Here is a 25,745-nt window from a genome sequence, read left to right as displayed (position 1 = left end):
TTTTCTGAAGTTCTGCATGTGATCAAAAGGCAAGGTGAAAGGAAGAGAAAGAAGAGAAAAACAAGTCTCATAACCACACATAACTTGGAAATTTGAAAACACTTGATGGTGAAGACAATCATTATGAATTAGCATAGATAGGAGATAATAAAACAATTCAGTTACTAGGTACACGTTTTACATTATTTTAATACTTATTAGAAATAAAGTTTCGAAGTAGTTGGTAGGTAGAAAGAATTTTAGTTTATCTCGTCACTTGGTGGAGCTAAACGAAAAGAAAGGCAAGGAGAAGGGATCAAAGGGAAAGTTAAAAGATGTGAATAGTTGTTGTTAATCCATATTTTATTTTTTAACATAAGATGGCAAACAATCAGCTACATAAAAAATACCCTGAAAAGGATGAGGTTGACAAAAGAGTATATATTGTATTTGCATCACTTTTGTTGGATTTGCTAGCCTTTACCATGATTTTACCTATTTTGCCATCAATCTTGGAACATTATCGCAATAACGACACAGATGGATTATATTCTTGGCTATCTGGTCATATTAAAAATTTTCAAAAAATTGTAGGAGCTCCTGAAGAATATAATTCTGTATTGTTTGGAGGCTTTTTAGGTTCAATGTTTAGTTTTCTTCAGTTTATTGCTTCTCCTATTTTTGGTAGCATATCTGATGTTTTAGGAAGAAAATATGTTATGCTTTTTTGTCTGGTAACTATAGTTAATTATATTTTACAATAAATATTATTGTAATTGTTTTAGGTGGGTATTTCTGTATCATATATTTTATGGGCATTTTCAAGCAGTTTAGCATGCTTCATACTGGCAAGATTTATTGGAGGAATAAGTAAAGGAAATGTATCTTTATGCTTTACTATCATATCTGATGTTTCAAACACCAAAACTAGAGGAAGAGGAATGGTAATGTTTTACTTAATGAATGCTTCATTTATAATAAATTCAAATGTTTCAGGCCCTTGTAGGGATTGCCTTCTCATTGGGTTTTATAGTTGGGCCTCTTATTGGTGCAGGATTTGCAGTATGGGGCAAAAATAAGGCAAATGATTGGTTTATATATCCTGCACTTTTTGCATTTTTACTTTCTATAAGTGATTTAATGTTCTTTGCATATGCATTCAGAGAAACATTGCCTAAAGTATAAGAACACTTTCAGTTTATCAAGAATTGTAATTACATTCATACAATTATTTTCAGGAAAAGCGTGCTGCTAATATTTGGACTAGTCTGCAGGGTGCTAGAGGTCTAGTAGATTTAAGACAGTTATTCCAATTTAAAGCAATTAATCTAAAACCTTTTGAGCACAGACAGCTACAACAGTTGGGCATTATATATTTTGTTTATATGTTTATATATAGTGGTTTAGAATTTACTTTAACTTTTCTTACACATCACGTTTTTCATTACACATCTATGCAGCAAGGATGGATGTTTTTTGCAATAGGCAGGTGAAAAAATGCGATTCAGAAATGCTCTAAAACTAAGACATCTATTAATTTTAGGATTAATTATGGCAATACTTCAAGGTGGCTATGTACGAAGATTGCCTCCTAATAAAGTAAAACCAACGGCTATTTTAGGATTATCGTTAATTATTCCATCATTTGTTTTTGTGGCCATAGCTAGAAACATTTGGGTTCTTTGTATTGGGCTATTCTTGTTTGCTGTTTGTGAGTTCGGTAATTGTGTTAGGATTACTGTTTTATCTAATATCATGTCTCTTTTTAGCTACTGCCATGTGTGTTACTTGTATGACAACTATGGTTGCTGTTTACGGTTCTCCCAAAGAAAAGGGTACCGTGATGGGTATATTCCGTTCGTTAGGGGCACTTGCAAGAGCAGTGGGACCAATTGTTGCCTGTATTGCCTTTTGGAGTCTAGGCTCTACTTTTACGTATTTAATTGGTGCTACAGCCTTAATATGGCCTGCTTATACATTAAAAACTAAAGTTTAGTCATACTATAAAAATACAGTAAATACGTTTTATAAATTTAATTCTCTTATACTTTCTTCAATGAATCATAAGACTGAAATGTATTTTGTGGTCTTATAACAGTATTAACATCACACAAAAATGTATTTTCAAAAGTTGTCAATCAAGTATTACAAACTATACCAATAAAGTTATATTGTTTTCAAAGTCTTTGGATTATTAAGTACAATTTAACTTCCACTAGAAAACATGAACTTACATGGTGCTTAGAACGTTTTTCTTAAACTAAGTTCCATCCATTGATTATCTGAAAAATAAGCCTGTTTTAATTAATTTTATCAAAATTATTTTATAAAAATGCTTACCATTTCCTAATTTAATCAAAGAATTGTAATTTTCAAATGACTTCATTACAGTTACAATTGTGAATGTTAACTATATTAAAGTTGAAAACGTAATAAGAGAAAAATAAATTTAAACAAAAATTTTTGAATAAATCACAGATAACAATATTAGTAAAATTAAATTTACTATGTGTCTTGTTCTGGTATTTCAATTATCTTCCCTTGAATAGCTTCAATCTGTAAAATAAATGTACAGTTCATACAGGCAATACTTTTACACAAATAATTCAATTAATTGTTAACATTATTTTAATTTGGCATATCACCTTGTTGTTAAATATTTGTAGCGATTTAACAATATTAGAGACTTTTGTTTTGAGTTTTTCTTCCTTTTGAGCTACAAATTTTGCTATCACGAAGTTATAATTCTGCTGATGATTTTGTAGAGTCATCTAAAAAGATACAACATTTAATAAATGCTCATTTTTTTTTTTATAATAATACCTTTAGGTCCTGTTGGTACTGATGTTTTAGTTTAATTAAATATTTTTTTAGTTCACAATTTTCAGTTGCTACTTCAAGGTATTTAGTTTTATAATCTTTTATTTCTTCCTCCATTTGTATAAATTTTTGTCTCAACTCGTTTAATAATTCAATTGTAGCTTTTCTATCATCTTTCATTTTCTGAACAATATCTTTAACAGCTTTTTCTGCTTCCAAAGATAATGTTTTCTTAATTTGTGTTAACTGATGGCTCATAAGATATTCTTTTTGTCGTAATTTTTTATTAAATTCTTCCTTGATTTCTTCACGAAGTTGAACTTCAAGTTTCATTATTTGTGTTTCATAATGAATTTTAATAGTTTCTAAAAGATCGCCCTCTGTGTTTGTACTCTGAGACTGACAGGTTTTTGAATTTCTCTCTTGGATTACTTTCTCAAATTCCTGGGCGACTTTCTGAAGGTCGTTTAGAAGGACTTCTTGTTCCTGCCTTTGAGAATCCTTTTCTCTTAGGAATGCATTTTCCTCTTCAAGCTCCTTTATTTTGGAAAGAGTTTTTGCATCTGTAACACAGACAATTCCAAAGGAAAAGAAGTAATCATTATATATTTTGCTTACCAACACTTTTTAAGTTGTCAATCTGTAATCCTATATCACGTGTTTGATTTTTGTCTGCTACTTGTATACCTCTATCTACTTTTTCCTTCTTTGCAACTTCAATTTTATTTATTTCTTCTATTGCAATTTTTGCTTTTCTAGAAAAAAATCGTATCTCTTTTGAATAATTACCAAAAAAGGAATGCAACACACATACTCATATTCTTCCTTCATTTTATCATGCTCAATGATATCTTGTAGATACTGTTGAATTTTGGTCTTCATTTCTTTATTCTCTGCTGCAAGCTTTTTTAGTTGATCCTACAAATATATTAACGATTAATATTAAACGAATATTAATACGAATATAAAGACAATTTTACATTTAAGTTATTCAGACTGAGATTGCATAATTCAGTTGTTTTTAATTTTTGTATAGTACATTTAAGATCTTCCTTTTCTCTATTTAATCTTTGAAGTTCTGCATTAAGATTAATGCAATCCATTTCTTTTCTGTGCAATTCTAAATCAAATTTTTTAATTTCAGCATTTCTGTCTTGGCATATTTCATCTTTTTCCTGTAACATTCTTTCCAACATTTGTTTATGACTGGTAAACTCATTCTCCTGAAAGTTCAAATTGTAGAATACTATTTTTATTGATTACTATTAATATTTCTACCTGTTTTTTTATTATCTTTTCTAATTTCTCAATTTCAGCAGTTAAATCATCAATTTTATTTTTAAGTTCTTGTTCTTTAGCTGCTTCAGCATCTAGTTTTGGATTAAATCCCTTTTCCAAAAAAGTTAACTGTTGATGTAAGTTATTATTTGCTGTATGTAAGGCATCTCTTTGCTCTGCTACCTAAAAATTTATTTTAATTTAATAGCAAAACAAAAAGCAACCTAAATGCTTTAGTACTTCTTCAATTTTTTCTTTCATCTCTTCAATATTTTTTAATAGGACTTGTTTTTCTTCCAATAGTTGGTTTACTTCTTCTGTTTTCATAACTATAACAAATATTTAAAATATAAAGCACAACTGTAACTTAAAACTATATTAGAATACCATGAACTGTTTCACATTGTTTTAATGCAAGTTTCATTTGCTCTAAATCAGCTTGTAAGCAAATTATTTGTCTTTGTTTTTGATTTTCTAATTCACTCTTTGCTTTTTCAGTTTCTACCAACTTTTTAGAAAGGTTCTCTAACTCTTTTGTACGTGATTCATAAAGAGCCTTAAGAGTATCAGTATAGTCAGCCTCTTTGTATTTTTCCCTTAAGCTGATGTGAGATTCTTCCACAGGGTCAGCTGAACAATTGAGGGAATTCAAAGTGCTTTCGTCATAGTTAAAGTCTCCCATTGCAACATTTAACAAATTTTTTATCTACAATAACAAATATTAACTCTAATAACTAAACACTGAGCTAATTTGCTAATTATAAATTACCTCTTCTTGGCGTCGAAGATGTTCCTCCTCGTCTTCTTCTTCCTCATTGCTAGGATTACGGTTATCCAAATAGAAATCCTGAGGTTTTGGATCGGTAGTCATTAGATATTAATTACAGCAAAAAAAACGCGATAATGAATTTAATATTTAAAAAGTAAAGTATTGAATTTCAAATCTCAACGGAACTCACAAATCGTAGGTTATGTTTTCAAATTTGCTATCTGTGATCCTGATGACCCACAGAAAAATCAGAAATTGTAGTTGCGTTCTAGTTCATTCTTCTCGAACTGATATCACTATCTGCTGATCAGTATTATTTGGATTATTTCATAAGTGCATAAATAATTTTTGTAATGAACATAAATTATTTTTGCTTTAATTATAGTAATTTACTGGAAAAAATGTCCATGTTGGCATGTCATTTTATATTTAGAAGGGGTATAGAAACTTTATAGGTAATGTATAGTTTTATTAGGTATCATAGTTTTAACGCCTTAATAACGATTAATAAGGAATTAATGTAGCATATTGAGATGTAAATAGAAGTACTGATTCAATAAAATATGTTTTTGAACCCTATCTAAATATACGGTAATTTAAATTTACCCTCTTTCTAAATTAACTGTTACGTATAATAACTATGCAGAAGTATACGAAGAAATTTTAGAAAACATTTCTTAGATTTCAAATAGAGGTAAATAAATTTCAATAAAATAATAAATTAATTTGCTCAATGATTACAAACAAATAAGCTGTTATTTGGTAAATATCATTGAAAATTTCAATTAAGTTTTGAAAATACCCAGCAAAGTTAAAATTGCTTTAGAGCACGTATCAAAAGTTTAATTTTCAATTAAAGACTCGAATCTAAGTTATCCGAAGATAAACATAGGGGTTGAACCCATTTCGTAGAATAAGGATGTAGTAGAACTTCTAAAAAATAAATATAGAGATGGATCAAACAAAAAGCTCAGAATGCGAAAATAATAACAAATTATAATTGAAACTTCAATAGCTACTAATTAGTACCACAATGAGATAACATAAATTAGTCTTTATTAATAGTTTTTCAAACTACAGATAAATAAATTACCGTTTTACATTTAGATCCATTATATTCAGGTTGCAGATTTGTATGATGTTCTTTTAAACAACTAAAATTAGAGCGTTTAAGAATATGTTTGCATACGAAAACTGATTTAGTTATCAATCAGCAGCAAAATTTTTGTATAGATAAAAAATGTGAATCGTTTTATATGTTTTTGTGTTTGTAAATAGGAAAGTATTAAGAAATCGAGATACGTGTCCAACCAGTCTTTGAACTGATATCCCTACGATGACAATGATTTAGAAATTCTTTAGGGAAGTTACTTCTTAATGAAAGTTATTTAAAAGTGTTGCCCTTATTTTAGTTGTTTGAAAAGTAAAAATTGAGTAACGGTTACACGTATGAGAAAAGGTTTGATCTGAATACAGTACATTATACAGAAAAAATACATTTATAACAAAGAATTACAGTAAGTAGCGTTATCGTACAAAAATTTCTTCATTTAATCGAAAAATTTGGCCACTTTTAAGTCCTACAAATCGAATAAATACTGCTTTTTTTAAATTATATTGTAAATTCATCTAGTAAAGTTATGCACAGGACAAATAGTTACATCGAGATAACTTGCACTTTCTAAAAAAGTTTATTAAACAGTCAAATACCGGAAACAGTGAGCAAATATGGGACAGAGTAACTAGTGAATAAAAGTCAGTGCCACATTAACCCAGCGGAAGCCCCTAGGCAATCGAAATTTCAAAGTCATCCTTCTCAAATGAACTTCTAATGTAAAGGGATACGTAGAAACGATCAGAAATTTTGAATAAAGCATTATTCAAGTTTCTTTAAACTAATTAGGTACATTTGTAGCATTTATGTTATTATTCCAACATTAAATAAACGATATTTATTTCTAAGAAATTGTTAAAAACATTCAGATATTATTATATCTACCGTTTCAACACAAAGTTTATTATTATAATACTCCCTCAAGCAGAAGGATCCTCCTATTAGATAACAGGGCACTGACAATATATGCTTCTTTGAGAACTTAATGAGATACTTCTAATAGCACCATACTGATAAAAGCCCACATAGAAAATTCAACTATAAATTAGTAGTTATAGTCACTATTATTCTACTACCATGAGCGATAATATTGAACTTTAAATACCGTTACCTAAGATCTTTTTTTTTATTACGTAATTTAATGTTTTTCTCTACTTTACGAATTGAATAGCTTTTTTGTTCGCGTACAATTCCGCTACGAGCTTTTTATGTGAAAATGACAAGAATTGGTTATGACAGGTAGGTAGGTAAAGCATAAATTTGAATAAATACATAATCATATTTTATTTATGCGCTTCTACATCAAAATATGTAATTAAAGTTCCCTAAGTAAGCAACATATTTATTCATATTTTGCCTAGTTTATAGTCAATTCTGATCTGAGGGCAATAACGTGTGCCTTTGATGAATGGTAGTACAATATTAATGAAAATATCCTATATACGTTATTATATTTTAAAAGTATTTTACACATCAACAGTTTTGGACAGATATTACAGCAGGTTCTACAGTGTTTCTTTTTTTTAATGTAATTACTGTTTGTACAACAGCTAACACCGAATTAATGACTTTTGAAGTCCATCAGGGACCATCATTAGTTTTAATAGAATATGTATCTAGTTGTAGTTTACTTCGTTTTGGTGGTATATAGGAAAAGATTTGTTTTATTTTCATCATCTATGTATTTGTCTCTTCTTACGTACTGTTTTAAAAATAATAATTTCAAAATTCGATAATAATATTATATTTTAAATCTTTTTATTTAGTATATAGTATACCTTTTTTCATTCATCCTGAGTACTATTTATGTATTATTTTTAAATAAAGAATAAAGGGAAATACATACAATTACAAATTAAAAGAATGTAAATTGCAATATCTTTCAATCAAAAATTTTAAAGAAATTAATGAGAAACAGAAGACCTTGTTGTTATTATTGTTTCAACACTTTCAGGTCATTTTCAAGAAAGAAATTCTATTGGATGTAACAGATCCATTTTTTTTTTCACGTTTTGGATAGTTAATTTAGTAAACTGTAGTTTTTCAATGCCGAATATAAGACGTTTATGACCATAAAGAGACGGTATTAATAATTATAAAAATATTTTATTAAAAATTTTGGTGGAGGCGCCGGGACAATTTTAAATAAAAGCTATAATTGAGCTTGTATTTCAGGTTTCATTGAAGAAAATTGACCAATCATCATCTTTAACTTAAATTCTTTCTATGTAGACCCAATTACGGACGTTAATTTGTTTTTTTGTTTAATTTTACAATTAAACGACAGTTCGTAATATAATATGTAGGCAACCCAATATGCAGCAAATATTAAAACTAAAAATAACTACAACGAAAATTATAAAAAGTTTTTTCTCACTTAAGAGAAGTTATAAGTGAAACAATACTATACTAGAACAAACCATCAAATATAACATAGAAATAATTAATTACTTAGTAATATCTTGCAATATTTTGTTGAAAACCTTTCCATATTTCAAGTCACAGAATTTCTTGTTAGAATGACCCAAGAGGGTTGAAACAATATTGTAGAGACCAATAAACGTTTTCCTGTTTTCTGTTTTTCAATTTTGATATATTATAACTGTACATAAAGTAGTTTAAATTGAGCATAATTTGAGCGAAAAAATTTAAGCGAAGAATATTTTTAATAAAACAATTGAATCTTAAAATCAGAAATGAAATCGCAGATCATAAATTATTAAACTTATGAGCATTTTCGTATAAACGTGAGAAATATTTTTTATTATTATCATTTTTAATAGCATGATTTGTGTTTTATAAAAGTACATAATTATTACTTTCATCACAAAACCTATTTTATACATTTCTAGATATCACACTTTCTTTAATCTCATATAAAAACGAAATAGAAAATATTATCACTCATTACCGTCAAACATTTTATGGAATATCGTCATATTTTTATGTGTATAACATAGTCAATTTCTTTTATTTGACTAATAAAGTCATGAGAAGTACATCTACAAAAATTTGATTTCCTATATTTGTTAAAATATTAATTATCTAATTTATTATCTATTACTTACTATAGGAAGTAGAGTATTCAAAGATTTTCTTTCTTCTAAAATATGTTAATTGACTTTCGAAAAAATAAAAGGAATTTAATTGAGTCTTATAGGTATAGCGGTAGAGACGAATTGCCTTGGTACAGTTTTATGAAACACCTGCCTCAATTTTATTCGATTGATGTTTATTGGCAAGTTATTATTTGAAAGAGAGGAAACTGCATTACACTTATTCCTAGCTGAGTAACTCAATAAAAGGTATGTAATCAACAGGTGGTTATCGTCTATATAAACGAGAACTTTTCGATAACAACAAATAACACTATACAGACAGAAAAGAAACTCTCGTCATCTGTTAAGAGAAACCAATAAAAATATAATATCTATTATAAATAACGTTTATAGTTTTCCTTTCATTTGTATAAGTCGTGTCATTAACAGCCTTGTCAATGTTATATTTTTGGTATAAGTAACTAGGTTTGTCGCTATTTCATCCCACAAAAGCACGTTTAGATTAAAAAGTAAGTTTTAAATTACCTACTTCTTATAGATTACAGTCTACACTTCTGTTACAATAATGTTGTTGCTCTTATTCTTCTAACATATAGGTGGTTAGTTTTTGTGTTCTTTGACTCTTATTGCGAAGTTTCACTTTGCCTATCCTATTTCATTGAATAAAATTGATCAATATACATTTTTAACTTATATTCTTTCCATGTAGACGTAATTAGGGATGCTAATTAGTTTTTTTTTCATTTTGCAGTTAAACATAGTATGTAGGCAACTCAATAAGCAGCAAATATTAAAACTTTAATAATAACTACATAGAAAATTAGAACGTGTTTTTCTCACTACAGTAACTTTTCTTAAGTGAAACAATACTATCTTAGAAGAAACCATCAAATAATACACAGAAATAATTAATTACTTCGTAATATTTTTAAACATTTTGCAATATTTGGTTGAAAGCCTTTACACATTTTCACTGAGAACTGCTAAAAAGTAGCTTTAGCGACCAATTACGAGCTTTTAGTTACTGTTTATTGTATATCACCGTTTTCGTGTTGAAAGTAAGATATTCCCCATTTCCGTTGCTAATATTTATAATTTTTGAAAACTGCAATAGTAGATACTTGTAGGACATACAGGACGAAACTTTGAAATAAGAATCAATGAACACAAAAGGGGTAACAACTTAAAAAACCACCTATCAGCACAAAAAAGTTATAAATTAAATCTAGTCCAAGCACTAGATACTAACAGACACAAATACAAAAACAACGTAGATTGATTTAACCACCCCACCCACACAACATTATATAAAAACTGCAGACTGTTGATATTAGGTAGTTTAAAACTTATTTCTTTGATCTGAAGTTGCTTTTGCGGGACGAAACATAGGCATGCAATCGTTTGTAATAGATTTAATGAATTTTAGTAGTTTACGTACTTTATCATTAAAAATATGGAATTTGAGTATGTAAAAGCCTCATTTGTTTAATATTTAAACTACGTTATTAAACAGTATATAGTTAGTACGTTGCAAATTTTGAAAAATTTAGTAAGGTGGTAGATTATACGAATCATAATTTGAAAAATTTATTAGCATCTAACTTTTATTTTGGAAAAAAAACTAATATTTTTTTTTCAATAGACTACATAAGTAATATTTTTTTATGATTTTGTTGAACTAAGCCAAAAATGCGGACGGGCTTAAGTATATCATGTTAACTGGTCAACATATACTTTACCCTTACATTTTAAATAAGCTGGCTAATATGCATTAGATTAAACAATCAATAATACTTGCTACCCTTTTGTTGTACGCATTTACACTCAAGTACAAATATTTTATTGTTATAAAGTAAACTAAATGTTTATTTTTGAATAAAAAAAAATTGTAAGGTAAATTATTTTGTAAAGGGTTTCTTGGAACAAATTTACAAAGTTATAATAAGTACATATAAAATATTTGCACTTGAGTGTCGTGGTAGGTACTCATTATAGAATTGAGTACGACGTACGAAAGCATACGATCGCACAAAAAAATATTAATATCATTCTAGCATAATTTACACAATTTCATTAATTGTTAACTTAACCGACAGAACTTTGTTCAATGCTAGGACTTGTTTGAGTAGTCGGATCGCCGTTAGCATGACGGCCAGTTTTGGGGGATGAACGAGAATTACTAGTCATAGATTGCAACGTTTGAGATCTTGGTGCTGAGAATCTCATGCTATAAACTGGCCGATTTGGATCGTTCGCGTTAATTGCCGCACCCAACTGAGACATAAAACCAATTTTGTATTACATTTCTGCGTAAATAGTATTTTATCAAATCGAAACGACATTGAGTTTCATAACTTTCTTTCGATTTATTTTATTGAACGTTTGAGCTTTTAATACTGTTAAAAAAATTACCTACCAGTGTAAACCAAATCAAAAATTTATCTTACAATTTGTTTTTCGATGTTGATATTTTCTGAATTTCTCCGATAGAACGTTAGTTAAGTTTCGAGCAAGTCCATAAAACTTAAGCGCACAAAGAAGGTAACTTTTATGAACATAAACAAAAACAGATTAAAGTCAAAATGAAAAGTAAATAGAAGTAAGGAAACGGACTCAAGCGCAAGTTACGTATATATATGGACTTCGCGACCTAAGTACGCATTTTATGTAAATTGATGTTCTTGATAATGATCGTGTTATGTGTAACGAACCCTTTTTGCAATAAATATTGAATCACGTTAAATTTTTGGTTTTGTAATCATCATTCAGCAGAATTGTAGGTAATTATCTTTTACAATAACGAAAAGAAAAACAGTAATAAAATATTGTGTAAAGACTTACGTGGGGTCCATTTCCTGGTCTGACGTTTTTGTATGGCTGGAAGATGACCAAATAGACTTTAGGTGTGAAGAGACATCCCAGGGCGACTGTAGCACTTATATTCAAACACATGCACATGCTTACGATTTGGACCTGCAGAAAAACAAGTTTTTTAAATATACCATCGTAGCACCATCTATCGGGGAACAATAGTTGTTAACCAACAAAATACGGTAATTAATCGGGGAAGTAGATATGCTCAAGGTAGGATGTAATGATGAATTTTTTGAAACGAATGTGAATAAAAGCAAGTACACACTGTATTTAGTATATCATCCATATTTTTTTTGACGTGGCAACGTCTTATAATTCGATGGAGCCGGCTGCACGCACGAAAAAACATGACTCATGCGGCGTTACCTCGCTCTGAGGCGTTCCATTTAAGGCTTGAAGTGTAAGCGAGAGCGCGGAACGAGCGACAAAGAGGCACAATCGGCCTCCGCGTTCGGCAGCGTTCGACATCTGTCTCTCTCCTACTCGACAGCTGCTATACAATAATAAATTTCCATTTACCTCCTTCTCTATATCCATACAAAATATCTATCAAACAAATAAAATCAAAATTTTCTTTTGAAAAATGAAACCATTACATCAGTATTTCCTTATGACGTTGTCACGTTCAACTATCGTCAGTAAACCGACTTTACAGACAACCGATTTTTTTTTTGTTGTAGCTAATGTTATTCTTTCGTTATTGTATTTTGCGTCGAGTCGGGAATAATTTGAGTCAGTAATCTAGCACATTTGATGGATTGACGAGTTTATTATAATCGTTGAAGACATAAATTATGCAACACAGGGAGGTAGATTTTGTCACTGACGTCTCGACGGGTCCGACGTCGTTATTGAATGGATAATATCGAATATTCTTTTTTCCGGCTCGGTTTTCAACCGAAACGGTAGCGCTTGAAATAATTAAACACTGGGGAGAATAAATGACTTCGCTTTTTTTTTATTTCAGAAATATGGAACATTTGGGAGAAAAATCTGTCATATGTAACAGTCGGAAACAGGTGGTTGGAAATGCGTAGCTAATTCCCCTTTACACGAAAAATAATAAAAAGTTAAATACCGAAAAACTGCCGAGCCCTATCATAGTGGAAACGATTAATCAAAATAAACACCGTTTGAAAATAAAAAATGAGAGACCTAAGACATTATGTCAACCGAATGGACACCCGCAGCCATTAGGGTGGACGGAGAATTTATAGCAGACAGCTTTAAAAATTCGATTCGCTTACCTTGTAGTCGTTGTTTGTACCAAAGTAAATGGGTAGGAAAGCGAGCCAAACAATACAAGTCGAATACATGGTGAAACCAATATATTTAGCCTCGTTAAAGTTTTCCGGGATCTTCCTTGTCTTGAACGCGTACCAAGTGCATAGAATTATCAGAATCATGTTGTAAACCAGGGACATGATTAGGGAGAATGTTGAAACGCGGCATGTTAGAACGGCTGTCAAAGGATATGGGTAGATTTCGCGTATGTCGGGACGTTCAATGATTAACCACGCTATTGCTCCAACCAGCTGGATCGATACAATTCCTGGAACAAACGGGATTTGCAAAAATCGAGAAAGGAAAATACAAAGGTTGAGTTTCTGAAATTCAACAGCCGATAGTCATGATAAGGGACGATCTATTTCATTTCTTCACGAGCCTTTTTTTTTTTTTTTGTTCGTACATATATGAAAATTCGTACAATAAGTCAGTGAAAGGAAAACGTTTTTCCTCCGCACGTGTTTTTGCGACCTCGATTTTCTACATTGGCGACACAATCTAATAATAAGAGGGCTTTCGCCAAGTGTAACATTGACTCACCTAGTGCTATTGCCACTTGAGATAATGGGGATGTGTAAACAGGTCTCTTGATGCTTTTAACTCCGCGGTTGAAAATTCTGGAAATTCGATTTGTTTTCGTGAAAATGGCACTGTAGCATATGCTCAAGCACAGTCCTAGACCTATGCGCATCACAGCGCAAGTGGTTACAGTCGGACGAGCAAGGATTACAAAGGACATTGAGTAACAGCAGAGTACTCCACTTAAAAGGACGTAGCACAGTTCTCTTCCCGATGCCATTATAACTGGTGTGCGGTTATATCGGATAAATACGGCTATTGTGAATAGAGTACAAAGAATGCCAACAGTGCTGAACACCAACGGCACCAAAGCCCACGGATTCATCCAGTCGAGTTCGAGACCTTTTAGTTTTACACAATCGGTTTTATTTACGTTCGGACCGTAACCGGGCTTACAATTTTTACAAGTATCGTTAAAAACGTACGCTTCTTCTCGACATGCCACACACACCCAACAACATTGATCCTACAACGAAAAAAATACATTATTCTCTCACTATTCTCATTAGATATTAATATTGCTATTTAAACGTGCCTGAAAGTTTCGTATGTGACCAGATGGGCATGGACTACTACAAATCGATTTTGGAATCGAGTCCGAACCATTCCAGAACATTTTTGTAAGATCCAATTCCAATCTGTAACAAAACACAATTAAATGCTGTTAATAGGGCTGGGCGATTATTAAATTTAACAATCGATTAAGTATTGATCATTCGATCAAACGGAATAATCAAAAGTCGATTATTTAAGAACAAACAGAATAGCTCAAAACCCCAACGCCAAAACACGACACTAGTTTCAGGTCCCTGAAGAAGGTAACTTTGTTACCGAAAAGTGCTTCGGACAACTACAGTGTCGTGTTTTGGCGTTGGGGTTTTGAGCTATTCTGTTTGTTCTACAACAACCGCCAAAGTTTTTCCAATCTTCATATTTCGATTATTTAAATTAAAAGCAAACGTAAATCTCTCTAAACCAAGAAGCACTTGTGGTTTTATCTTTTATTTCCAGGAAATGTATTATCGTATCTTCAAGTGATTATTTCCGTAATAAACGATTTGAAATAAAAATTAAGATTATTTAAGAAAATCTTTTTGGATTAACTGGATAATTTGCCCAGCCCTGCTTGTTAACTTGTCAAAAATTATTTGTGTACACCCTTTAGGTACGTATTTTCTTCACTGCTTGGAAATCTCTATTTTATTTACAGAAATAAGATATTTTTTTTGGTGAACTGTTTCGTATCAGGGGTGTGGTAGTGTAGGCTCAATCCAATCTATTCCTTAACATTGGGATCAGGATCTTTTATCTAATTCACACTTGACTGCCCAATTTAACCCGGGTAAGCTCCAGTATTTTCTCACAATGTTCGCGGACAGAAACTATAATAGCATATTACTGCAGGAGATAAGGACGATAGTTGAACTGATAGAAGGAGCTTAGCACTTCCGCTGAATTGTTTTACGTTAGATAGTTTCTTAATGACTAGTTAAATATTTGATGATTATCTACTAGGAAAATTCTCAACTAATCAAGGGAAACTGAAGCATTAGTTTCACAAACATCAGAGCAGAAATGAGATAATTTTATATCCTGTTTCTCTTTATTATAAATGCCATTATAACCGGCATCTTCGACTTTTGTTTTTCAAATAAAATCCAAACTTTCTAAAACATTAAGGTAAAATATGAATTTTTTCTCAGTTTTCACTTAACTTCCGCATTCATTTACCCTACTCTCTCGCAGCTTTCATTTTCTTGTTGGTTGTCCATTAGTTAAAGGTAACAAAAATGGAAGCTACAACCAATTATCAATTACATACGTTATTGGGCAATTTATGTGAATAAAATCCAAGAAAAGCCATTAAGAAAGTAAAAGCGATAGATATTGTCATTAATCAAAGAGATTGGTGAAGAAAAATCATAAATAATATCAGACGATACAAAATCTTTATTGTCTGATAGATGCAGACAAAAATAAGTTTACCTTTTAATGGAACATTAAAATTATTTGTGTGACATGGTTAATTGGTAGGTCATGTTTGTCAGATTTCAATTTTTAATATTTCAGAGATAGAAAATTAAAATTTTTTCAAATTTATGTATATATATTATATTGTACTTATGTAATATATTTATTAAAATTGATAGTTATTTTAAAAGGATGCACTTAATTCAATAAAAATAATTTTAGAGTTCCTTGGTCCTTTCTTACACAAGAAATTAGGAAAAGGTACCAAAAGTTTTAGATATTATGTCACAAGTTGTTTCTAACGACCCTTTGGCAGGCCCAAATTTACGTTTCTGTATGGTTTTTTTCTTCAGGAAAGAGTTAGTGGAAACTTCCACAAATCCAATTTAAGATCCGTTTGCTATGCATCATGTTCACCGCCTAGGAATAAATGTGTTGATTTGAAACGAATTAAGAGTCCAAGGCAGTCTGCCTACAATGTGTCGCCAACGGTTTTTCTTTTATTTCAGGCACGTAATGCCAAAGGACAAATCCAACGAAAAAAATTCGAAACAAGAGACACAAAACCTCACAAAACATATACAGATATATGCCTACGTGTATATGTTTATATATCAATTAAACCACTTGATTACATTAAAGGGTTTTGTCAATACTCTTGAAAAAAATTATCCCATAACAACTTGGAGGCTTTTAAAACCCCCATAGTCTTTACAAAAATAAGACAGACGGTCAATCAGGGACTATTTTGGTCCGTGATATAAAAAGCAAACCCAAATAAAACATAAGACAAAAGAAAATAAATAAAATCAGTATTTATGGCATGTTTTACTATTACAATTATTTAATAAAAGAATAAACTTTTGTTAGTATCTGTTGCAGTTAAAGTGTTATCAGTTAAGTGTTTCTCATTTTTTAGAGATGAAAAGGTAATAAAGGTATTGTCCCGTATACACTTAATGTTGATTTGTCCTAAAGATTAACAGTTTTGACGTAGAACCGAGCTAAATGTGGTACATTCCGTTGGTTTTATGAATGGCAAAATTTTGCCTTTCAGTGAAAAGCTTTGTTTTGTTTAACAATGACACACTCACTGAATTATAACCGTATAATGTTGAAAACTTAATGCCTTCACAGCTCAGTAAAACTCAATTACAATAAAAATGCCTCGGAACCAAAAGGGCAACTTTAATCTTTACGACCTGCTAACAGTTACCTTTTCAAACTCCTTTGTACGTTATAAAACGTAAATGAAGTACAAAAAAAAAACGACAACTTCTTAATTTCACTCTGCAACATAGTTTTAAAGATACAGAGCGTTTAAAACTACAAGCCTAATAGAAAATACGACAAATGGCGCTGTAAACGCCATCTGTAATACAGTGCTACATTTTAGGATTACGTATGCTTCAGCAAGGTCCATTTAAATATATGGATATCTACTTGCTGAAAGGCACGTTACCATAATCGAATAAAATAATTCGAAGTGGTCTGTATTCTGTCGAAACTGCCAGACGCGGATCGCGATTATCGATCTTTTTGGATCTCATCAGCGCGTCGCAGCCAGCTCCGACAGAACACAAACCAACTTTTACCTGCTGCCTTAACAACTCGTTTTACAAAATACGACAAATGGCGCTGTAAACGCCATCTGTAGTACAGTGCTACATTTTAGGATTAGGGGATTCGTTTCAGCAAGTAGATATCCATATATTTAAATGGACCTTGCTGAAGCATACGTAATCCTAAAATGTAGCACTGTATTACAGATGGCGTTTACAGCGCCATTTGTCGTATTTTCTAAAACGCGCTGTTAAGGCAGCAGGTAAAAGTTGGTCTGTGTTCTGTCAGAGCTGCCTGCGACGCGCTGATGAGATCCAAAAAGATCGAAATCGCGATCCGCGTCTGGCAGTTTCGACAGAATACAGACCACTTCGGATTATTTTATACAAGCCTAATAGTTTAATAGTATAGAGCAAATGTGAGTCTAAAGCCAATTAAGCATGTTCAGAGCAACAATTACTTCAACTGGTGAACAAAGCATTAATGCCCACGGGTCAACCTATGCTTATCAGAACTTTGAACTAATCACAATGTACCCACACGAAGGTCCATGGCCTGGAAGTAATTCACTTCGGTGGATAGGTAATAATCATGTTGTCAAACAAACACACGGCCAATGCATCCATGTTTGCACATTGTCTAAATAGGAAATTTAATTGATTGGAACAGAGGGAGATTTATAGCTATTTATAACAACCGAAACGAATTTTATTTACGAGAAAATCTAACGTAAAATTTTGGAGAGACACAGAAGAGGTATTTTACATTCCTTAGAAGAATGGGATAATGTCAAGAAGGTAATTGCTGTAGAGTCACTTGCAACTGTTTCCAAGCGCAATCTTCACAAAGCGAGTGCTATGTATTTGAGAATAGGCCTCTCAAGTGGTGCTATGGTGCGGTCTTTGAAGGGGATAACTATAAAGTTGTGCAAATAGGCTACAAGACGTTTAGAATTGCTTATTATATAAGATCACAATTGGAAATTCTCCGGGTAAATGTGCTCTTGTTCGAATAAGTTGCTTTGAACAGGACATTTAATTTACTCCTTAATTCGAAAGGAGACCTGAAGGACGAAGTTGAACAATGGCTTTAAGTGTTTGCTTTTCCCAGTTATAGAACGGCACAATGACGTTTAATTTGCGCCGTATCAAACTTTAACGCGAGTTAATTATTCTAATCCGGAAAATTTAAGAATTAACATTAACTTCCAACTTTTTGAGCGGATTAGGCGGATCGTAAAGTGAATTTTAATAAATGTATCAATTTACGCATTCAATGGTGCGAAGTAAGCGACTGACTCAGGAATGTCGATCCTCTTGTTATAAAGCGCCCTGCTTCACCTGATTGGCTACGGTCTATTAACCAATAAGAAATTAGGTCAGTTGGTACGTGTTTAAAGCTGGCGCCAACTTTGATATGAGGCGGTAGCGGGTGTAGATAAAGAGTTCATTTACCTACTTTAAGGGCTACTACGAAGCCTACAAAACTAGATCGTAACTACATTGGAACCGATTTTCATAAGTTTTCACCAAACTTTAACGAATTTAACAGATAATAAACATTAACGATATCTAATACAAAATAGATTATAGATACGTTTCTGTTATATTTACAATAAAATAAATTAAGAAAATAGAATAGGAATTCGCTGTTTTTTTTATGTTTACTTTTATTACACAGGAGTCATGGGATATTTTTTGCAGCGTGCCCGAATAAATAAAGGAAAATCTTTTGTTTAAAGAAGAATTCGAAGAAGAAGTATGTTATAGAGTTTTATTTTCTGGTAATTTAGCTTTTTATTTTGACTGAAAACAAAAATCGATCTAGGGGTAAATATTTAATGTGAATGTTGAGAGAAATGCCTTTGGTTGCACGGAATGTAACATATAGGAAAAGTAAGTCAAGCGAAAAGGAATCTATACATACGTATGTATTTACATATTATAAGTACTTATAAAATATATGTACATTTCTGCTATTGAAGTTGAATCTTTTACCGCTTGAAGCAGTTTAAAGGGTTCTCAAAAGATACTCAACAACTGAATTGTTACAAACATATCGAAATCCTATTTAAATGAACGGTAGGGTTTGTAACATTTAATCATAAGTCGATATAATTAATTAGACATTATTTATATCTTCACCCTTAACTCTGCGATGTCATCAAAGGTTTAATTGTCTTGATAAAATATCCCGAAGCTTAGTTATATTGGTTATAATCCATCCATAAAAATAACAGTAATAACAAGATATCCTGAGAGAATATTCTCTAAATTAGGTATGTACTTTATACGAAAATCAACTGAACAATTCTCAACCGAAAGTACTACGAATTATCGTTTGAAATACAAAGTAGATTCTGATTCGTCGCCATACTTGGATTGCAAAGTATGCACCGAGGAAAATTAGTTTTGATTAGTTCAGTCATCCACTCTATAGTCTATACTATACCCCCACTAATTTCTTCCCATAGTATAATTTAGAGCTTCTCTTAGTTAATAAATATGCTGTTTACGTATCTATTCATTTACAAATTTTATTAATAGATTAAATTACTTTATGCACATTGAAAATTAGTGTGTCTGTTACACTTCAATAAACAAGGACCCATTAAAATAGTGACTTTTGTAAGCAGTTGTATTTCCTCTTTTCGAATAGGAAATGCATGGTTATTTGGGATTGCTACCCGTTTCTTGGTAATGCTACAAACTTTATTCATGTGCTAGAAATAACGAACAGCGGAGCGAAACTGTGACATGTTTTGGAACGGGTAGAACTGGAGAGAGAGTCATTAATGGTTAAGGGCGAAGACGGAAGTGAAGATTTTTGTAACAATAAAATTTTAAATGTTGCGGAAATCGTTTTATACTGCTTTAAGGTGTTTCAAAACCTAGTCTCAATCCTACATTTTACGAATTTAGTACTTCAATGATATTAAAAATTTAAAAGAGAGACACAATAGAGAGAAAAAATCTTGAAGAATTACAGATAAACATCTCATTAACATGTTACAACGTTTTACAACACAAATATGACTGGTTAATTTATACTCACACTGATTGATCGCTGGGCGCCAGGTCCGTAATAAAGAAAAATTCCAAAGTTAGAAAAATAAACTTAAGACTCTAATATGTATTAATTATTTAGCTTTAGGAAATTAGGAAAGTTTTAAATTTACCAAAACAAAATGACTAATTATTCAGGTAGATACATTAACCAATTGAATTTTCTCTCACGATCAGGCAAATTAACAGTTAAGTAACTACACTGATCGTTCTAGTCAATTGTACTTTTGCTACATGGAATTCCCATTGGAAATTTCTCGATTCCGTAATATCACTTTTGTAGCTCACCTTAAGTAATTGCCACTTTAAATAGATGACTGTTCTTTTTCAGTAAAGCTTTCTGAATTATCAGGGCAAGAAAAAGAAGTTGAGTGTTCTAGGAGAATTTTTAAATAAATATTTCATAAGGACTCATTGAAAAAATAATTTAATGAATAATTAAATGCTTATGGCAATACTAATATCAATCTCTGCCCAGCCTGTTGACTACAACTAAACGCTGTAACAGTTTATTGACTGCAAACTAACGTAACAACTTACTAGATGATTATTTCCTGAACGATCGTTATATGCGGATACATGCGTTATTACGGAAATAAAATGATTATTAACACACAAAGTTAAAAGTGCGACAAAATTCGCAGTTGTTTGCGGAAGTTGATGCATACGTTGATTACCTTTGAAAATTACTTTTTAACTTAATTTATTCACGGACGAATACATATTGGATTTTGCTACTGGTTTTTCCTACTCTTTACGTAGGTATTTTCCGAGAAGAAATGAAAGGAAATAGATATGTTTTCCTATTAGAGATAGCGTACTGGAAAATTTCATCCGGAGAAAATTTTAGCACGTCAATCGAAGCAGCTTCTAAGATAGAAGCTGAGACAGATTTAGGTCGTGGTGACAAGGCTTGCACACAAAAAGTATAAGCGCTAAAAGTTTCTAATTACAAAGATTTATTAAAAATGTCCCTGTTCTAAATATTAAAAACTTGATTTCTAACAGAACGAACTGAAAACAGTCACACTGGAGTGAAATAAAATGGAAATAGAAAACTAAATCTTTTTTTCTAAATGTTCATCATCACGTAAAATTACTTATTGTTTATAAATTTTTTTTATCGAATAAGGCTGAAATTTTTTATTCCTGTAGTATACTTTAAAATACAGATTTTATATTCGGATCGGTGAAGATGTATAGGGTTGTTCGGAAAGTCATTTCGTTTTTTCCCGACAGAGGATTTAATTGTATTCTTTTGCACCCAACTTCACATTTAAGCCGTATAATTTTTATATGCTTTGAGAGCTCATATAGCAAGGCTTTTGTGTGAAAAATTCGAATTAATTCTACGCAGTAGTTTTTGGTTGGTGCCCTTTTAAATATGGAGAGCGATAAGCAGCATTTTCGACATATCTTACTGTTTTACTACAGAAAGGGTAAAAATGCTGTTCAAGCCAGAAAGAAATTGACTGATGTGTATGGAGAAGGTGTGTTGACAGTACGACAGTGCCAGAACTGGTTCGCTAAATTTCGATCCGGCAATTTTGATGTCGAAGATGCACCACGTTCGGGAAGGCCGGTTGAAGCTGATAAAGACGCGATAAAGGCATTAGTTGATGTGAACCGGCGAATAACAACACGTGAGATCGGATTGAGGTTAAATTTATCAAATTCAACAGTTTATGACCACTTGAAAGGCCTGGGATTATCCTCGAAGCTCGATGTATGGGTTCCCCATGTTCTCACAGAGAGAAATCTGTGTCGCCGCATTGACGTCTGCGATTCCCTTCTCAAACGTCACGAAAATGATCCGTTTTTGAAGCGCATCATCACTGGGGACGAAAAATGGGTTGTATACAACAACGTCAAACGCAAGAGGTCATGGATCAAAAAAGATGAACCGGCTCAAACCATTTCCAAAGCCGATATTCACCAAAAAAATGCTGTCTGTTTGGTGGGATTTTAAAGGAATCGTTTTTTTTTTTTAGCTTTTACCGGATAACACAACGATTAATTCGGAAGTCTACTGTCATCAGCTGGACAAACTGAATGATGCACTTCAACAGAAAAGGACAGAACTAATCAACAGGAAAGGTGTAGTGTTTCATCAAGACAACGCGAGACCTCACACAAGTTTGGTCACTCGCCAAAAGCTTTTACAGCTTGAATGGGATACAATGCTACACCCACCATATTCTCCAGACCTGGCATCATCGGATTATTATTTGTTCCGGTCACTCCAAAATTTTTTAGACGGTAAAACCTTCACCTCAAATGAGGAGGTCAAAAACCTCCTCGATCAGTTTTTTTGCCAGCAAAGACCAAAAATTTTATGAGCGTGGAATTATACTACTACCAGAAAGATGGCAAAAGGTGTTGTACCAGAACGGTCAATATATAATTTAATAAAGTATTTGTTTATTATACGAAAACTGTCTTTCATTTCCACAAAAAAAAAAAACGAAATGACTTTCCGAACAACCCTATACATATTTTCTGTAGCATATACGTACGTATGATATCCTTCTACTATCGGATTTGCCTTAGGTTTTCTTTTATTAAATGTCTCCTAGGAAATTTATTTCACACTATCTATATTAAAACGTCAAACGTTGTGAAACGTTGTATCTTACCCGTCGTTGTGGATTAGCCATTAAATGGGTTTTCCACATTGATACCCTTAGAACGAACCGATCTAATGATTTGAGACGTATCACATGAGGATTTTATACATTACGAAATTAAATACAAACAATTAATAAAGGCTGGGCATCACTGTCGGAATTTTAATTAATTCAGTTATTATTTACTATCTATTGTAAATTTTCTGTCGCTAGGAACTGGACGGGAAATATTACAAAGAAGGGATCAAGGGACTTACCTTTCCTTCCAGGACCCGATGGGTACGTAATCATATTTTCCATCTTCGTGTCTTTGATACTGGTATATGTTATAGCTTCCGTAAGCGTCTCCATCGGCATTAAATTTGACCTCTGTCCTTTGGCGACCTGAAAATAAATAACCAAAATGAAATTTTCTATTGCATCAATCCTTTGGAACTAACATCAAACACATTCTGCACCCGAATATATTAATTGCGAGATCAATTTTTAATAAATCAATTTCATTTGTTCACTCTATGTCAAAATAAAAGCAACTGGTGAGTGAAATGGGATATATATAGGTACATGATAATAATTATATATTTGTTTAAACAAAGTTTGGCTAAACTTATTTTTTACGAAATTTTGTTTCACAACAGTTGTTTTAGAAATAGAGAGGGAGCTATACTTTTTGACTACATTTTCAGAAAAATGTTTAGAAAATATGACACTCAAAAAGGTTCTTCTTTTTGTTTCGTCGTACAGAATCCTAAGAATTTTTATGATACCTAGATGATCTAACAAAAAGTTACTTACCGATGAAATTGATCTGTCGAAGGTATTTAAGTAGCTGGGGACCCAACGGAGCGGGCTGCAGTTTCTCACATAGATGAAATGGATTATCACCACACTCGTTTAAGATTATCTGATGAGTTGCATGAGCTGCTGCGTATACTGCATCGACTGAAACAAAAGAAATACTAAATTAAAACAGGGAAATTATATTAAAAGTCAACATCGCGTTACATTTTAACACACAAGAAATGTGACTTAATTTTCTAACGTTTCAATAGGAAATTCAATAAGAAACTGTTAAACATTGAATTTTGTTAAATTATATACAGTAGGATTTCAGTATACCAAATAAGTAATCAATTTAGTTCGCGAAGTAATGGAGATTCACTTTTTTGTGGTAGTAAATTTATTCAGGATGGAAACTGTTTTTGCTCAAGCAGCTAGCTTTTAAATTGATTCCACAAGTATCACAGACAAAGAAGAGCAGGCCGCATTTTTAAATAGATTACAACATTTATTAGCCCAAACTTCCTGAAACAAGTAAAAGAAAAAGCCCTAACAGTATTCCCGCTTTTGAACTACCGCAAAAACTACACACAAAGCTTACTCAACTCGATGGACATCGGCGAAAAGCCTAACTAGAAGCAGATAACCCACAAGCGAATTCCTTCAACTTCATTACAAGCACAATCATTTTATATATTTTAATCTTAAATTACCTAATATATACAAAGATAAAAATTATGAATCGTTTCGTTAAAATTGAATTAGATTGAAACTGAAGTTTTTGATTTTGGAATGAAATATGTTTTTATGATTGTTGGTAAATCAATTTTTCGTATAACAAATTGCTTCAAATGAATTCTATAAGTACATATTATAATTTATATAAACGAGTGGGAAATGCAAATTATTCTCGTCTATCAGGAATATTTCGAAAAGAGTTTAATTAATATTAACGTACAATTTAGTTTTTATTGAGAACAAATTGTATAATTACCAAATTACACTGTAAAACCCCTTCAGAAGAATGAAATTGCTAGTATAAATATTTATCGTTAGTAGAAATATCGAAAAACAAAATTATTAACTATTTGTATGTAGTAGAGAGTACTTATATATGCTCTATTTAGTACTTGTTTTGTATGCTTCGGATTTCAACCGATTTGTCTCATTAATTTACTCCACAATTTTACTTTTTTTATGAGTTAAATTTACCCTTTCTTTTCTTCAAAAAGTTCCTACCGTACTCTGTGTCTTAGACGTGGACGCAAACAGGAAGGTCGTTCTTTAAAAAAGATTATTCTCGTTAACTTTCACGTCTTCCTTCAAAATTACTGTTTCCGCTTTTTTCACACCGAAAGGAAATGTTCCTACGTGGCTATTTAAAGTACTACTGCTATTTTCAAGAAGTGAAATTACAAAAAGACCTTGCAATTACAACATTTCACTGTTAATTACTTCTTGGTTTTACCAGTTACACACAGTTATTTAATAATTTAAATATTAACTTTCGTTGTTACAATTGTGTATTGTTGCGGTCAATCGTCCTGCAGCATCCACATTTGCTACCATAAAACCACAAATTTGGACCTTTGATCTGCATTCAACGTAGCTCACAATTACATTAACTCTACCGTTTTCGACTTACAATTTTATTATTCGTATTCGAACACTTACCGTTTCTTCAATTGAATTGTGAAGCACGTTCTAGAGCGTGATCAACTCGTTAAACTTTAGCTACTACAAAAGGTATAGTTAGTAAATGGTTAAATGAATGCCCAAACTTTTTATTTAAATCAATAGTTTCGTCAAGCTTTCAGCGTTCCACAATTGCCGAAGAGATAGGTACCTATACTTAGGTACTTTATAGTACCATGAAATATTTTGAGGTGCAATAATAATAAGGTTTCCCTTGGTTGGGTTATAATTAGTACAATATGAATGTTTGACGGCAGTTTATTTAACGTGACGCTATAAATAAGG

General features: G+C 31.7%; 3 protein-coding genes across 11 annotated transcripts in view; 1 reads left to right on the top strand and 2 right to left on the bottom strand.

Moving 5' to 3' along the window:
• Positions 1 to 53: 53 nt before the first annotated feature.
• On the top strand, positions 54 to 2,157 carry LOC108741269 (major facilitator superfamily domain-containing protein 10). Of its 6 annotated transcripts, none has more exons than XM_018476008.2 (7): positions 54 to 168; positions 244 to 713; positions 765 to 923; positions 976 to 1,158; positions 1,218 to 1,464; positions 1,523 to 1,690; positions 1,749 to 2,157. In XM_018476008.2, exons 2-7 carry the CDS (start codon positions 360 to 362, stop codon positions 1,973 to 1,975), a joined length of 1,338 nt encoding a protein of 445 aa, XP_018331510.1. In that variant the 5' UTR covers positions 54 to 168; positions 244 to 359; the 3' UTR covers positions 1,976 to 2,157. The 6 variants fall into 6 exon arrangements, with proteins under 6 accessions (XP_018331510.1, XP_018331509.1, XP_018331508.1 ...); XM_018476007.2 differs by having other exon boundaries at positions 228 to 713; XM_018476006.2 differs by having other exon boundaries at positions 221 to 713.
• A 12-nt stretch (positions 2,158 to 2,169) lies between these two features.
• Positions 2,170 to 5,043, bottom strand: LOC108741267 (putative leucine-rich repeat-containing protein DDB_G0290503). 2 transcript variants are annotated; one of them, XM_018475996.1, is made up of 11 exons: positions 4,847 to 5,043; positions 4,465 to 4,783; positions 4,318 to 4,406; positions 4,078 to 4,260; positions 3,780 to 4,022; positions 3,614 to 3,717; positions 3,418 to 3,554; positions 2,803 to 3,362; positions 2,625 to 2,750; positions 2,320 to 2,535; positions 2,170 to 2,261 (listed from the first exon to the last, which is right to left on the bottom strand). In XM_018475996.1, the coding sequence occupies exons 1-10, from the start codon at positions 4,946 to 4,948 to the stop codon at positions 2,485 to 2,487; spliced, it is 1,914 nt and encodes a 637-aa protein (XP_018331498.1). In that variant the 5' UTR covers positions 4,949 to 5,043; the 3' UTR covers positions 2,170 to 2,261; positions 2,320 to 2,484. The 2 variants fall into 2 exon arrangements, with proteins under 2 accessions (XP_018331498.1, XP_018331499.1); XM_018475997.1 differs by having other exon boundaries at positions 2,189 to 2,274.
• Positions 5,044 to 5,946: 903 nt separating this feature from the next.
• The window catches only part of LOC108741271 (metabotropic glutamate receptor 7-like), a 75,394-nt gene continuing 55,595 nt past the window's right edge, over positions 5,947 to 25,745 (bottom strand). For 2 of the 3 annotated variants that reach the window (XM_018476012.2, XM_018476014.1), the window contains exons 7-13: positions 23,781 to 23,927; positions 23,243 to 23,369; positions 14,295 to 14,397; positions 13,721 to 14,225; positions 13,141 to 13,445; positions 11,861 to 11,992; positions 7,886 to 11,293 (exon numbers count right to left, since the gene is read on the bottom strand). In XM_018476012.2, coding sequence (XP_018331514.1) covers positions 11,105 to 11,293; positions 11,861 to 11,992; positions 13,141 to 13,445; positions 13,721 to 14,225; positions 14,295 to 14,397; positions 23,243 to 23,369; positions 23,781 to 23,927 — 1,508 coding nt within the window. In that variant the 3' untranslated portion in view covers positions 7,886 to 11,104. Of the gene's footprint in view, positions 7,663 to 7,885; positions 11,294 to 11,860; positions 11,993 to 13,140; positions 13,446 to 13,720; positions 14,226 to 14,294; positions 14,398 to 23,242; positions 23,370 to 23,780; positions 23,928 to 25,745 lie in introns of those variants that run through there. The other variant, XM_018476013.2, reaches the window with a different exon arrangement.

Source organism: Agrilus planipennis, unplaced genomic scaffold (assembly GCF_000699045.2).
Source record: "Agrilus planipennis isolate EAB-ADULT unplaced genomic scaffold, Apla_2.0 scaffold199, whole genome shotgun sequence".
Lineage (NCBI taxonomy): Eukaryota > Metazoa > Arthropoda > Insecta > Coleoptera > Buprestidae > Agrilus > Agrilus planipennis.
This window is presented reverse-complemented; position numbering and strand designations above follow the sequence as displayed.

Coding starts and splice junctions, on each gene's coding strand:
- LOC108741267 (XM_018475996.1), bottom strand. CDS start 4,948: ATGACTACCGATCCAAAACCTCAGGATTTCTATTTGGATAACCGTAAT. Junction 4,023..4,077: donor AAAAGATAATAAAAAAACAG/GTAGAAATATTA, acceptor TTGAACTTTCAG/GAGAATGAGTTTACCAGTCA. Junction 3,718..3,779: donor TCAGTCTGAATAACTTAAAT/GTAAAATTGTCT, acceptor ATATATTTGTAG/GATCAACTAAAAAAGCTTGC.
- LOC108741269 (XM_018476008.2), top strand. CDS start 360: ATGGCAAACAATCAGCTACATAAAAAATACCCTGAAAAGGATGAGGTT. Junction 714..764: donor ATGTTATGCTTTTTTGTCTG/GTAACTATAGTT, acceptor TAATTGTTTTAG/GTGGGTATTTCTGTATCATA. Junction 924..975: donor AAACTAGAGGAAGAGGAATG/GTAATGTTTTAC, acceptor CAAATGTTTCAG/GCCCTTGTAGGGATTGCCTT.